The following is a 14,364-nucleotide window of genomic DNA, read 5'->3' on the forward strand; positions in this document are numbered from 1 at the left end:
ATATATGCACGCTGCTCGTCGTCGAAACTAGAGGGACGTAACATAACAGCAAAAACGGCAACATCGTCCATACAAGTGGTTCTAACAAAATATTGCCTACAGCGTAATATAATAGTAGATACACTAGAAGTCTCATATAGATAGGATCGAAGTAAAAGACGTAGAAAATAAATGCATTTGGAAAAAGGGAACGATAGAAGCTTTCTGAACAGAAACGCTGTAAACAGAAGGGGTGGAGGTATCAGGCAGTAGTTAGAAACTCGATGTACCGCCTCCTCTCGTCTTGCTGAAACGGTTAATGACGAAACACTATTGCTTATAAATAGGATCTGCGCGGTATCAGAACCTGTTTTTATTGCTATGATAGTGCAATGTGAAGAGCCTGCGTCGAAGAAGGCCAAACGATATCCTTGCACATTTCATGCCATTAGAGCCTTTGAATTAGCTGGCTAACTAAGGAGTAAAATATTTGCCGTCTGTCGTTGGTGCGCCATCGATGTTTGGTCGGATTTAGCAGGTTTAGGATAGGCGAACATTGCTACACTAAGCCAAAACGCGGGCAAGGTAGTTCACACCACCTGTTACGGTATGATATCTTTAGCGATTGAGGGTCGTTTACACAGCATTGGGTTAGACGCTAGAACGGAATGCGACGATTCAGCCCACTCTAAACATCTTCTAGTTATGTGTGCTGTTATCCAAGCACTACCATTAAATTTGCTTTACATCTATCGACCTTCTACGATACTAGATAAAACATTCGATCGTTCGGCCTCTCCATAAAGCAGCTAATCATGTGCGTATTTTCACAGCTTTTTACGCTTACTGTGTACACTATTTGTGTCCCTCGCGTAGGAAGCTGACGTTACGGTATGTGTATATTTGACGCATGTCGAAATATCGATGTGGACCCGATACGACATATCGGAATGAGGGAGCCCACCAAGTAACAGAAAAAAACTGGCTTAAACTTTATAAGTTGATAGAACAGCTGCTATCGACCCGTTCGATCGGATCTCATTGCGAAAAATTCAAAGGAGATCCTGAGAATACACTGAAACTAGGAAATCTAAATCAGAGACCAGACTATTAACCTACAAAAACGCCGACTGAAATGTTATATGGCTCCTTATATATAATCTACATAAGCTACGATTGTCTGGGGTAAGTACAGGCTGCGTGTTTTCATAACGATCTGTATATTTGGCACAAATGTTTATCGTACGACAGAAAGGCTGTGATAGATCTTCTGTAGATATAATAGATAGAACTTCTAAACAAGTGAATGAGTCTTACCGTCGGTTGCCTCGCAAATGAGTACTAGATGGGATCCCTCGTCGTAGGGTCCGATGACGCCGCTCAGAATCTTTCCTTCCGTATTTCTGATACGGACGTCTCTCGCAGGTACTGCAATATGAATGAAAAAAGATCGCTCATTATAACAATTCCCATTGTATTGCATCGCATTGACTGTTTTATTGTCTGCCTGAACTGTATTGAAAATGAACATGTAGAAGATGTATGAAGTGCAGGAATACGCATTTCTTTCTTTCTTTGAAGAACAGCTTTCGCTAGAAGTGTAGATTCGTTAGAGAATTTTCCCGTAGCTGTGCGCCACGCATCTTTCATTATTTCCCATTATATTGAAAAATTACACCTCGGCGATCTATGACATTTCCTAATGGATTAGCTCATCTATTAGGGGGTAATCACCTCATACGTTCTTGGTCAGAACGTTGTCTTGCTTGTATTTATGCTTAAGTTAATTTACGTCAAGTCGCCTACACAAAAATTATCGATATTGTCTTGGCGTAGAAGGACAGCCACCACAAGTCACGTACCAAATGTCTAATAACCCAGTCTAATAACCCTTCCGATATAAAACGGTTGGTTTTTAATAGATTTAAATAATAATTTTTTTTTTCGGTCGACAGATTCCTATCGAATGTCTCAGTTCTGCAATTGGGAGAACTGGCTTTACTTCTAGCCTTTTTACTATGGATTTGATCCGCTTTTTACGGTTACAATCCACATCTCTTCCTGATTCTTTTCTATTTAAACCAGTTTATAGATTCTAGAGGGTTAAAAGCAGCTTATTCGGGATTTGTTATCTATGTGGATATTTTCAAGATGCTTAAAAGGCTAGCATACATTAGGCGAAAGGCTGCTTTCGTTCGTTCAAGAGGAGACGTCATTTTTTAATTATTAAAACTTACCAATTCAAGATGTTAGTTTCGATTGCAGTAGGATGTAAATGTAAGTCTGACACCATGCCTGACTGTAATATAACTATATGCCACTATACTCCAAATAAAACTTTCGAAGTAGATGTGACTTCTAGAAGGAAATTTTAAATAGCAATGAAAATGCCCCTGAATTTCAATCGACTGTCTACCGAGTCAAGCAGGAATCGCTGCCATGCTAATTGAAAAATTCTCGATCGCTTCCGTTTATTCTTTCCCCGCCATGTTAGCTAGAAAGAGCATATCAAATATCTATTAAAGCTTCGAAAAAGCAGATTATGGTTACGGTCACACCACGCTAATCAGGCATTTTCCCAGTAATTGACGCGTGATGGAAGACAACAGGAGTGGCTACCAGCTATTGCTTCCATTCACTTCAAGAAACACAATAGTTCTACGACTCACTAGAGAAACCCCGTGGCCCGACACGGGCTTCGATCAGTGTCGCGCTACACGAGCACCATTACGGTGTTTACTGCTGGGCAGAACATTCTCCGTCTATAGAGTGAGCATTACATAGCAGCGCGGAAGCATGCGATGCGAGTGGCCACTTTATTCATCTGGCAGTTCAGACGTTTACTGTCTCCGAACTGAGTCTCCTGTTGCTTGAACATACACACACGTAACTGTATTATATAACAAGGCTCCTGTTACATAATACATCAAGGTATTATATGGTATAGTCGTAATATTCAACAACGATATAGACGCTAATGTAATTTTGCAGTTTCTAATGGAAAGGTTTTTCCTAGGCAAGGTTTGCTCCCCTGGTCGTTCAGTGATCCGCTACAATTCCTAACTACTACATAGCAAATGCTATTAAGTAGAGAAGCAAATGTATACTTCAGTGTAGTCAGTCGTTTGCTCGCTCCACTTACCGACGACGTCTAGGTATACAATTCGATTCTGTGTTCGCTGTCTGCTGTAGTCCACTCTGCAGCGGTATTCGCCAGCGTCCGTCTCTTGAACGGGCTCAATTTTGAGCAGGGGAGGGCGAGCGATCACATCGAAATACGCCCGATTATTGTATTCGGCACTAGGAAATGGACGTGCACGCGATAATGGCAAATCCCGAGCATCCAGCGAGTAGATCGGGATGCCACCCCGTGAGTGAGAGTCTCCGTGATACCAAAGAATCAACGATATGCCTCCACTGCTATCCCCGTCATTGGCATCGCTTCCCCTCTGGGGTGACGGCACTTCGATATCGCATGGCAGATGTGCGCGACCGCCGACGACAGCTCGAACCGTTGTTACCTCTGCAAAGCAAAGAAGAAATGCATAAATAAAAAAAAAAACAATATGCCAAATAGTATTTGTTTTTATTACGATAATTATGTCTAGCACGTAAATTATTATGCGCACGTAAATCTGCATATAGAAAGAAGCTGCACGATGCTGAATATACTATATGGCCGAGCATGAACTATCTATTTTTGCTTTTTTTTTCCAACTCAAAATATAATCATCCAAGTCGTCGCGTATGTACATGCACATTGTGTAGAAGCGATAAATCTTGATAATGATTAGGTGCTATTTTGCATTTATCTAGGAAACAATGAGATCGGTACAACAATTGGTCTGCGAGTTCAACTGCGTCATATAACTGGGCCAGTTAGATTTTTATAATTAAGAGATCTCGATATAAATTTTATTTTTTACTAAGATGATCCCGTTTGAAGGACTCTCAGTTTTAAGGAAAAAAATCTGTTGCACTTTTTTGCGCTAACATTTTTTGGCTGATTTCTAATTTTTCCTTATCTTTGGGTCATCTGTTTTCCGATAACATTCAAGATGGCGAACTAATAATATTTCCAGGTTTTTTTTTTCGCTTTCAAGGTAAAGGCGAAACTTCAAGTTTATAATTACCCGGTGTAAACATATTCTAGCGTTGTCGTTGTATCACATACTGCCTTTTTGCATTGTCTGACTGTCATATTATTCCTCACCGGTAATCCGCCTCTCATGACCAAGGGTACCGTTGTCCTTATTACTTTTTCGCTTGAATAGGCCAACTTTCTTTTAATGACTTGGACTTCACTGGTCGGCGGCTGAATCGACGAAAGGATTCAATGTCAGACTTGTGCACAAACTTGGCAGTCTAACGTCCTGTTCCCTGAAGCAATGCTTTTACTAATAGTCATTGACTGACTAATTGACGTGTATCCATTGTATGGGCGCCGAGTTGGGAGCGGATGACATCTGCACGAAATGTACTGTTTCCTTCGCTGAAGATTGTTTTTTTTTTATCAAAAATACGCTGGCATCTCCTCAGTTCATGATTCCTATTTTTTTTTTTATTCTTGCTCATCCAGCTTTATGGCATTATGGACATGCGCGTATTTCTCAACGTTACATCTATATAGCACGCGCACTATTAAACGATATGTTTAACGTTTATTCATTCGTCTAGTGCGTATTACTACACCGTGTAGAGCTACGCTCATTTTAGCTATGTTTATTTGTCATTTATACGACAGTGACACTGCACGGCCGAAAGTTTCAAATTTGGGCATGGGCACACTTTATTCCGTCCTGGGAGCCAATCGTCTGATCAGATACCTAACCGCGGTAACGGACGCAAAGTCGAAAGATTTAGGGTAAATTAAATGTACCCGAGCTGCTGGAACTGATAAGTACTGCTGATCAAACAACAGGGGTGCCGATGACTCCACAGACTCAAATCGATCGCTACAAGTCGCTATGGCTGCTTCCACACGGGCTGCCAAAGCAGCCTGTGTGTTTATCTGGTCCTCTGCTAAAAAGGAAAAATGCTCACCCCAAATTTCGTTCTAAGCTACCTGTCTCGGTACATCTATGTGCGTTATGCTATGTACAGCCACTTCATGCAACTGGCCAAGAGCCATTACGTCGACGGATGATGATCTCTCACGCGTCAAATGGACAAGTGTGTGCCGTTGATTTTCGCATGCACAGCGTATTCTTGTGTGTATCATATAGGCTAAAATGTGTAAGCAGCTGCGGTAGCAGCCATTCAACTGCGGCCACAGCGGTAGTTTAAATCGAAAAGGGGACTGTAGATAGCGGACGTGCAGATGCTTGGCAGCTTATGCCGACATTTCCATACGCGCGTTGACGGCTACCGCTGCATCGGAGACGTAACAGCTCGCAGGCAACGAAAATAGTAGAGGCATTTTGCTGCTGCGAAAGTGGGACCAGTAATTTTTTTGTCCATCGGTATGCTTCAATTCATACGTGCATGGGTCGAACATAGACGAATAGCGGCTTCCTATACAGACATGTAAACAATGGCAGTCCAATTCCATGCTCGATCTATCCCTATCTAGCCGAGGAATATGCGCCGCTAGCGGAGTCTACAAGCGTAAACTAGTAGGGCGACGTAATCGCATTGCTAAGTTCAACATGGGACCAGTGTTTTTTTTTTGCGCTGACTTCCTCCTAGCGAAATAGCTCCATGACGCTATTTCATCTTCAGTAGTAGCATGCGCACTGGGTATGGACGTCTATCTGCCTGTTTGCCTGCTTGTGAGCTATAGCCCATGTGACTAACGTGCCCTGCCTGTACTTTTTGTGTGTATTTTTTTAGGGGTAATATTTGCTTTTGTGCTTCCGCGAGTATGTATATTATACCTAGGTGCACAGCTACTCATATGCTATTGCGTTGCAACAACTGCTAGCGTTCCAGTTGCATCAGTGGCTCGAGCTACTGTTCTTACTACAACAGCGGCTTGTCTGCTTCTTTTTCGAAAATGCGTTTTCGTCGCGGCTCGTTTATTCGCATCTTCTTGTTGAAATGGGACTCGAGAGAAAAGGATAAGGACAAAGGTAAGGAAAATGAAAGGTGCTTGGTTCGACTACTGTGAGATATACCGCACGCACTCTACTACTGCTGGCTCACGATGCTTGCCCTGGGGAAAAGGACGTAGAATGTTGGAGATGGTATGTACTGTTCCCCACTCCATGGTTGATTCAACTGGATTTTCAGATGCCCCCTTAAGCCCTGTCTAGGATCAGGAGCGGCAATAACAACACTTGTTATATCGGCGTCTGAATCGTACGGACACTATGTGGCTGTATCCGGACTACATATGACGGAAACGTCTGCGAACAACAGGGAATAAAGAAACGGGAAAGTGTCTTGCAAAAAAGGGCGGCACTGGTCAGCGCCGAAAGTTAGGGATACTGGAAGCATAAAGGAGGAAGAGCAAACAGGGGGCGATAGCAATCGGTGTTGGGTGTCTAAGGTTGGTACGTTTGCCTCAGCAACGAAGCGAGTCAAGCCGGATAACGTTATGGTAGGAGGCACTTAATATAAGCCATTGGGCAAAAATACGTTGCGAAGCTGCAGCTGCTTCCACCGCCAACTAGGAGCTGTTAGACCGACGAGCAGCAGCTTTATCGGTGAACCCAGAACCAAAGGCATCTCTGCCCAAGTCTCGAAAACCCAGTCGCGATCTAGCGAGCCAGTAGAGTAAAATGGACAACGGGTACTGCTCAGCATGGTGATACGTAATGGCACCGTCTGTTTTACTTGCAACAAATGCTAAGCTCAGGATGGCGCGAAACAATTGGCGGCCGAGCTTTATCGCCCCCGCCGCAGTCGTAGTTGGCACTGACAGCGTCACTGATTTTAGTGCTCTTAATCCTTTTAATCTAATTAAAAATGCTTAAAGATAGAAACCATAAACAGTGGCCCAATGCAGAAAAGTCAGCGATTTGTCTGGATCAGTTGACTAGTAACCAAGAACCATTGTTTTGTCAGATCGATCCAACTCAAGTGATTGTCCGATCGTTGAATTAACTGAGCCGGTGGCGGTGTCTATTAGTTGTTACATCCCTACATATTGTTTGGTAATGACAAGGCTGTTCAGAGCAGACCGAATTGTTGTATGCCTTTAGAGCCACTTAGAGTGTAGCCGGCAAACTCGACGTTTCGAGCTAAAAAAGACACAGAAAATAGAAAAACCGAAAGCGGATCCTCTACTCTCACTCAGCAAAAGCAACGCGCAGTATTGATCTATTGGCGCGTATTCATCTTCTCATAGACGGCTATATAAGCCTATGGTATAATTCTAACTTCGAACAACTAACCTAAGTAATATGATTCGTATATTATTAGAATTTTCTTAAACTTTATATACTCTATCTGCACAGTTACGCCCTTTGTGCTTTATTTAGTAATCATAGATTTTATATAGCGATATTTAAGCATTCCATAACCGTCGAATCTTCATATCAGCTTAGCGCAGGCCAACAAGCATCAATTATATGTATTATCATATTTGCTTCGTAGCGATGTCTGTATAGCTTTTACGTACAACAGATAATTAACTCCGTTATAATTTTTCGCTTCGAATTAGCAATTTTTTACATTTTACTTATTAAACTCTACTTGTAAACGAGCGAACGTATTGTTGTTTGTTCGATATCGATCCTGGTGTACGCATCCGTCCGTAGAGCGTGCCCGTCGTGTTTTTCAAACGTATTTAGAGACGAGCGTCGAGACGTATTATTTTATAACAATAATAAAATACGCGACAGCATGCCTGTGAATCCGTTACGCACTGCAGATGAGTACCACTATATTACCACACCATACACCACAATATTACGACCATTTCTAAATATATGTAACTCTCTTGTGCGTAATTTAATTCGTGTTCATCTCCACGATTTCAATGGATTTTTTTTTTTTTTTTTATAGATAGTAGGCATTTGTAGCGCGTTTTTTGCTTGAAAGCAAAAGATCCGAATGGGTGCCATTTAAAGTCTATATGTACCTATATATATGGATACGTGACAGTGTAATAAAACAGCATATCCGTGCGAGCACACACATAACCGTTAATATGTTGTAGTGCATTGCCACAGAGACATACGCTTCGTCAGCTTCTCATCTTTGCCACGATCGTTACATATTAACCTAAAAAGGTCCTATTTGCGGTCATAAGCATATTAAACAAATCGCTATAGATTCTGATGTGCGGGTAGCCTCCAACGGCATAGGATAATAATAACGAAACTCACAGGTTGCAGAAAACAAATTTAACTAGAAGGACAAAGAGGGATGTAGGCATAGTTGACAGACACAGCCGACCTCATCGTAGAAACGAAAAAGGTGTTTATTGCGTTGGTCACTGACGCCGCTACTATACGGAGAGTGGTCATCTCGCTGAACATCTCTTCCTTACTAATAGTTTTGCAAATAAGGGGAACTTATCTTACACTTTCTCAAACAAAAAAGATGTTTCTGTGTCAGCAAACTATGTAATGAAATCCAAAGAGAACAGACGCAATCCGTGCGATTGGGGGCGAGAAAAAGCGTTTTGACTAGGCAAAAGCAGGTCTAGGATGGGCTCCCTTACAACCTACTAGCGTATATTACTATCCACATTTTAACCTGTTAAACAGAGTGATGAACTTGATCTGTAGCAAAACAGAAGTATGGATAGAGGAACAGGACATTAAAGGAAATGCGAAATCCGTTTACAGCGACGTCGATCGTAGAAATCGATATCGACAAGGGCAAAAGGATGATATGTGCTTCCATTGATGCTACAAAAGTATATGAAAGAATTAAACGGGATTAGCTCCTCTTTGGTTTTGCGTAATACTACGCATAGAATTGCGTTGTTGTATGTGATAAACGTACTAATCGTATGCAAACAGTATGAATTCGAAATGATGAAGAAACTATGATAGAACGCCTAATATCGGCGATCTTGTTCGCGCTGTATGTAGCACAACTAGAAAAACAACTGATAATCTCCAAGGAAGCATTTAGCGCTTACTACTGGAATTTTCTCGAAAATTCCAAAAAAAAACAAGCCATTTGTATATTAGGATTATTGGTCGGAGACAAATTAGTTTCAATCGCGTCTATCTAGCAGTACATCAGAGACTTACAGAATTTTGCAACGCATAGACTTCAATTGATCTCTATGCCATCTAAAGGTACATCTTTGATCCTTTAAGGAAGACCAGGACTGTGAATGCCTATCGAACTAGGACAATCACTAAACCCGTGAATAGGTTAAATCACTTGGATTACATGTCAACTCGTCGAAGGCCTTTACTAGGTTCAAGAGTGCAATTTTCTACAAGGCTGTGGGGATATCGGGCCTAACGAACGGAAATGCGGCGACAAGCGTGTTACGAAACACTGAAGAGGTGCTCGACGGGACCAAAAGAAACGTGATAAGATGTACCCTGAAAGTACCATGAATATCCCATTAAAATCTCTAGATAATAGTTCAAGTTTATTCAAATATGTATTTACGAATGTGAGTGACGACGAGCTACGTTGTCATTGAACCAATAATTACACTGCAAAAAATGCCATCTAGCGATAATTGACGAAAATGGCTATAGGCCGTTAAATGACGAAGAGAAAAGTCTCGCAAGATATAATGATTACGCAAATTCGACGACTACCATAGGCCATATTGTCGTAATGACAGAAAAACTTATTACCGGCACTGGTCCATGCAGTTACAGACCGGACAACTTTATCAACGCTTAGAGCATGATAAAAGATACCAGTATATTCAAATTCAAAGGTGAAAAGTAAAAAAAAAACATGCGACACTATACGAACTGACGAACAGCTTCATAATATATCAGAGAATATAACTTCAATGACTTATCTAACATATAGATCACATTATTATTTGGCCGATAAATAGGGTATGACGGACTTAGAAGTTCAATATCTGAGATGTGTACGAAATTAGTCAATCCAGTCATCATACAAGAAAGCTGTTATAGCGGACTGCGTCAGACTGCCTATGATCGTAACATACTTAAAAAAAAACAAAAAAAAAAACACGCCTGGCCTTCGAGCAACTGGATAGCAAAGCGGTGAACTTCCAAATCAGTAGCGTCGCTATACAAGAGGAGTGAACGTCCGTCTGGTTAACGCATTTCCGACTAACTACAAAGAGACGCTAGGCACTTGGTAACTCTCCAGTGAAGAAAGATTTTGCCCATTTTCCTTTTAGTGAATGTTTGTAAATGGACCACCGCATGAGCTTGAAACTTCGTGTAAACAGAACTTACACGTTTTAGACGATGGCAGATGTTTGCGGTAAACTTATTAAACGTTCCATTAGAAAAATTGAACTTGAAATTGCCGGGTTTTAGCACGCAGCGGCATCACACTAATGACCAAACCTCAGTTCGAACCATCGATTAGAACTTATTAATTATCAGTACATTCTGCGATAGACAGACTTCTTCATAGAATATACAAAATAGAAACGACTTACAACAGGCCATTCCTAGTCTGTAATCAACAATTTAATATGAGTATACACAGTTTATGCAAGGAGTACAAAGAATCGTTTACTTTAATTGCTAGGTAACTCAAGTTTAACTAGTAGATTTTTACCGTATGTAAGAAGTTCCCACAACAGCCTGCATAAATTTGATTTACAAAACAACCTTAAAATACATATATTTATTGTATAAACGATACCACATCATAGCCATGTCGAAAAGCCTCAATTCTACTGAAAAGTGTTTTCTATAACTAGGATGTTTCCCAGTCCGTTAAACGTGAAGGACCCATTGACGTTCTGGTTTTATGTGTTGTATAAACCGCAGCTGATTCCTTCTACAATCATTACATTAAGACTAGTCTACAGAGAATGAAAACACTGTTATAAAGGTGTTCCTTTTTTTTTTATATCTTATACTAATGATGTTTAGTTGGACGGTAGCACAATTACTCCTGCTACTTTGACTATCACATTAGCGGACTATTGTAATGCCGGTAAATTTACAAAGATACACTTGGGCAAATGGGTAACGGAGTCATCCGTGGCTCACTCATATGCTCTTCCCTCCGCTCGCTCCACCCGACATTCTCGTTATGCACACTCCTTTGGCGGGCATTTTTGAAGTAGCTTTACCTTTTTTCCTACCTCGCGTCGAGTGGCACACGGAGTTATGTGTAGCTTGCACACGATCTTGTCCGCCTCGCAATATCTTCTTGACTAATTAGGTTTTTACTCTGCATCCTTTCGCAGACGAAGGCCTCTTGAGTTGGGCGGCTAAAAGCATTTTTGCTTGTGCAGCGACTCGAAGGACCATGAGTTCCTGTCGTCCATGAGATCTTGCTTTCAATTTGCTATTTGTACATATACCTGCATAGATACATTTTTATTTCAAAAACGTGTTCTTTATCGAAAGATCAGTTCTCGTTCTTGTATATGTCTTCCTCTGTTGAAACATGAGGGCGCGAACGATATGTAGGATAAAATGGTGTCATTTGTCCTGCTTGAATGCTCACTTGCTCGAAGATCAACCAGACCGCTCTGTTTTTTGTAAAGAAGTTTTTTTCATTTTGTGGCTGTTTTTAGTACCGCCGGTCAGATCTTAGGCGCTTTTGAATCGCCTGCTCTCCGCCTATTCTAAGCCAAACTAGGCCAAGAGGGCAACGCTGAAACAAAATTCCGGTTAGAGTGCTTGTAGATAGGGGGACATAATTAACAAGCGGGAGCGCCTGTGGGGGACACCCCTATGGAATTTGCTGCATTTTGCATACAGTTCCCATCAAAGGCACAATGCCCATTTCATCGACTAAAAGGAAAATCCGCCAAGCAGCTTTACACATTATGTGCAGGCGTGTGTCGTTATCACGTCTCGCTTACATGCGGAAGTAAAGCGTGCAAGACAGCAGGCTTGTTTGCTGCATGCCCCAGACCGCAAGGCTTGCGCTGGTTCAGCCTAGGCTTGCCTAGCATATAGGCTAGACAGGTCTAGGCAATGTAAAGCTTTGCAGAACTAAACCTTAACCGGCTGAGTTAGTTAACGTACGATACGAGAGGCTCTTGGTACCTGCTGCGTTGGATGTGTCCGTTCCGCAAAAAGAGCCCCGGTTCACGGGAGACACCAAGTCGCATGTTCATCACAAATGAAGCTTTCTTTCGTTTCTTCCAACCAGCACCATCACGAAAACTATTATAGCCGTAGCTTCCTGAGTCAGGATAAGACTAGTATAAGCTTGGAAAGGCACGTCCTTGATGCAAATAGTTTCGTCGTCGGTGTCTAAGTGAACCGAAATATACTCACACAAAGATGGGTCTTGGCAACAACTTGCTTGGTAGTAGCCGAATCTTCTTTACATATGTAACTCCTATGTACGAGTGTGCATACTAATCAGTCTATCGGTATAGATCCTACGTAGATATATCTAATGTACACCTACCAAAGGTGAGAAAAAAATTCTACAATGTATTTACGAAAATGAAAATAGCTATCTTAATTCACATAATGTATGCAGGTCATATATAAAACAGCGTATTACGCTTGGAATTTAGTTATTGTCCAATGGGCCTCCAGAAGAAGTGTCGAATGATAAAGTCAAAAGTTGCGCTACATTTGCTGTAGAATTACAAAAAAAAGAAAGGATACTGACACCTTTCTATCACTTTCTGATGAGTTCTGACCGAGCACAGCTTGACGGATAATGGCATCTACCACAGACAAATGTGTCATGCTCTCTGTTGTTTGTTCGTAGTCTGACTGGTCATCTGGTAGCCTCTTCTTCGAGGAATGCAATACCCAGCGGAGACAAACACTCAAAGCTGGCATGCGTCCTGGATATCGTCTGTCCATTGCCAGCCTTGCTTGTCCGCTTGAAACTGCTATGAATAAGTAGGCCTGAGACAATGCAGGATATGACTCTCCCCGGCTAGAGCAGATGCCTTCGTTTGAGTTGTTCCTGTTCCAGCGGAACTAGAACAGAGGACGTGGATTACTGTGACTGGTAGAGAGGAGGAAGTACTGGCCCCCGTGAGGGTCCCATGATGACGTGTGGCGAAGTTTCCATGGGGCAGATTAGGTTGTGGAAGCAAACCGAGCTTCCTTAGTAGAAACACTGTTGATATCCATGAGTAGCTTATTTGTACGCGCTAGCTGTTCATGGACGTCGCTGGGTTCTTGGCTGTATGGCCGTTTGTCAATGCATGCTGTGTGGATACCATCAGTCGTTGCTGCTAGTAAATGCGGCTTTGAGGGCGACAGCGGCCCTCCGGTCCCAGGACTCTAACCGCGAATGGCCTTTCAGGCTCTGTTCAGGGTATATACAAATCAACACGCTATAAGTCTAACCGGCATCTAGAGCGCGCTGACGTGGTTGTCCATACTGCGCCTCGTTACTCCGCTGACTCACGGATTCGCTGCAATGCAGGAAGAGGATCCGAATCGTTGCTGGCTCTCAATCGGCAGCCTGCGATCGGCAGGCAGGCAACCAATGTAACTTACACCGTACTGTGATGGTGCAAAATGGCTGTTCCCGAAGGAGTAAACCATCCAGCACAAGTCACCCAGGACCAGCCGGCTTACCTTCTGAGCTGTTTTTCCGCAACCCGCCATGACAGTGGAAGCAGACAACACAGCCACCAATACTGGTTGCTTGTTTCCCAATGCCGCCAACGGTTCCTACTGCTTTCGACTCTCTGTTTAAGGTGGATCAAGGAAGGAAGAACGAGGAGCGAGAGGGCGCCTTGCGCTTCTCTGCTTTGCTGCCACTTCGGTACTACTAGCGATTGGCTGTTGTACGGCCAGCTGAGATTCGGCATAACAGCCTTGAAAGCTTCAGAAGATGAGAAGCAATGCCGAACCATAGTCTTATCCTGGAAGAACAACCCAGCTAATGACTAGCTCCCTGCCTTGCACCAGCTCTTCCAACAGTCTAGTTAGCTTCGGAGGTATTCGCAGATGCACTTCTTTACACGCTTCTTTTAACTAGCTTTTCTCTCAAGCTATGGGGTATCAGGGACGGTTTTGCCAGTTACGCAAATAAACATCTACACACGTACACGGTCGTAACGTTAACATACGTAAATAAATACACAATACACTCAGATACAAGCAGAGACCAACACCAAGAGAAGGCTATGCAAATCGTATATGAACACTAAGCACTGACACAAAGGCCGGGAGCCTTGTAGTATGTGTAAAGTATGTAATACTAGTACATAGAGCACCTAACTTAAATTGTGCCAGCAACCAAACGAACACAATAATGCATAAAGGTTATGGCATATAGACACCCCCGTAGCTGGCAGACATCTGTGGCGGACCTAGCATATTAGCCCGCTTTCATTGTTGCCCTTGTTTGATGCTGACGGTA

At 42.4% G+C, this 14,364-nt stretch overlaps 1 protein-coding gene and 1 long non-coding RNA gene across 2 annotated transcripts in view; one reads left to right on the forward strand and one right to left on the reverse strand.

The window, feature by feature from the left end:
* Positions 1 to 14,364, reverse strand: part of LOC111262817 (protein turtle) — a 79,721-nt gene that overhangs the window by 26,729 nt on the left and 38,628 nt on the right. Inside the window, exons 2-3 of the mRNA XM_022837381.2 lie at positions 3,122 to 3,502; positions 1,297 to 1,407 (exon numbers count right to left, since the gene is read on the reverse strand). Of these exons, the coding sequence (XP_022693116.2) occupies positions 1,297 to 1,407; positions 3,122 to 3,502 (492 nt within the window). The remainder of the gene's footprint in view (positions 1 to 1,296; positions 1,408 to 3,121; positions 3,503 to 14,364) is intronic.
* Positions 1 to 14,364, forward strand: part of LOC147753150 (uncharacterized) — an 86,361-nt gene that overhangs the window by 3,865 nt on the left and 68,132 nt on the right. The window lies entirely within an intron of this gene.

Source organism: Varroa jacobsoni, unplaced genomic scaffold (genome assembly GCF_002532875.2).
Source record: "Varroa jacobsoni isolate VJ856 unplaced genomic scaffold, vjacob_1.0 scaffold_703, whole genome shotgun sequence".
Classification (NCBI taxonomy): domain Eukaryota; kingdom Metazoa; phylum Arthropoda; class Arachnida; order Mesostigmata; family Varroidae; genus Varroa; species Varroa jacobsoni.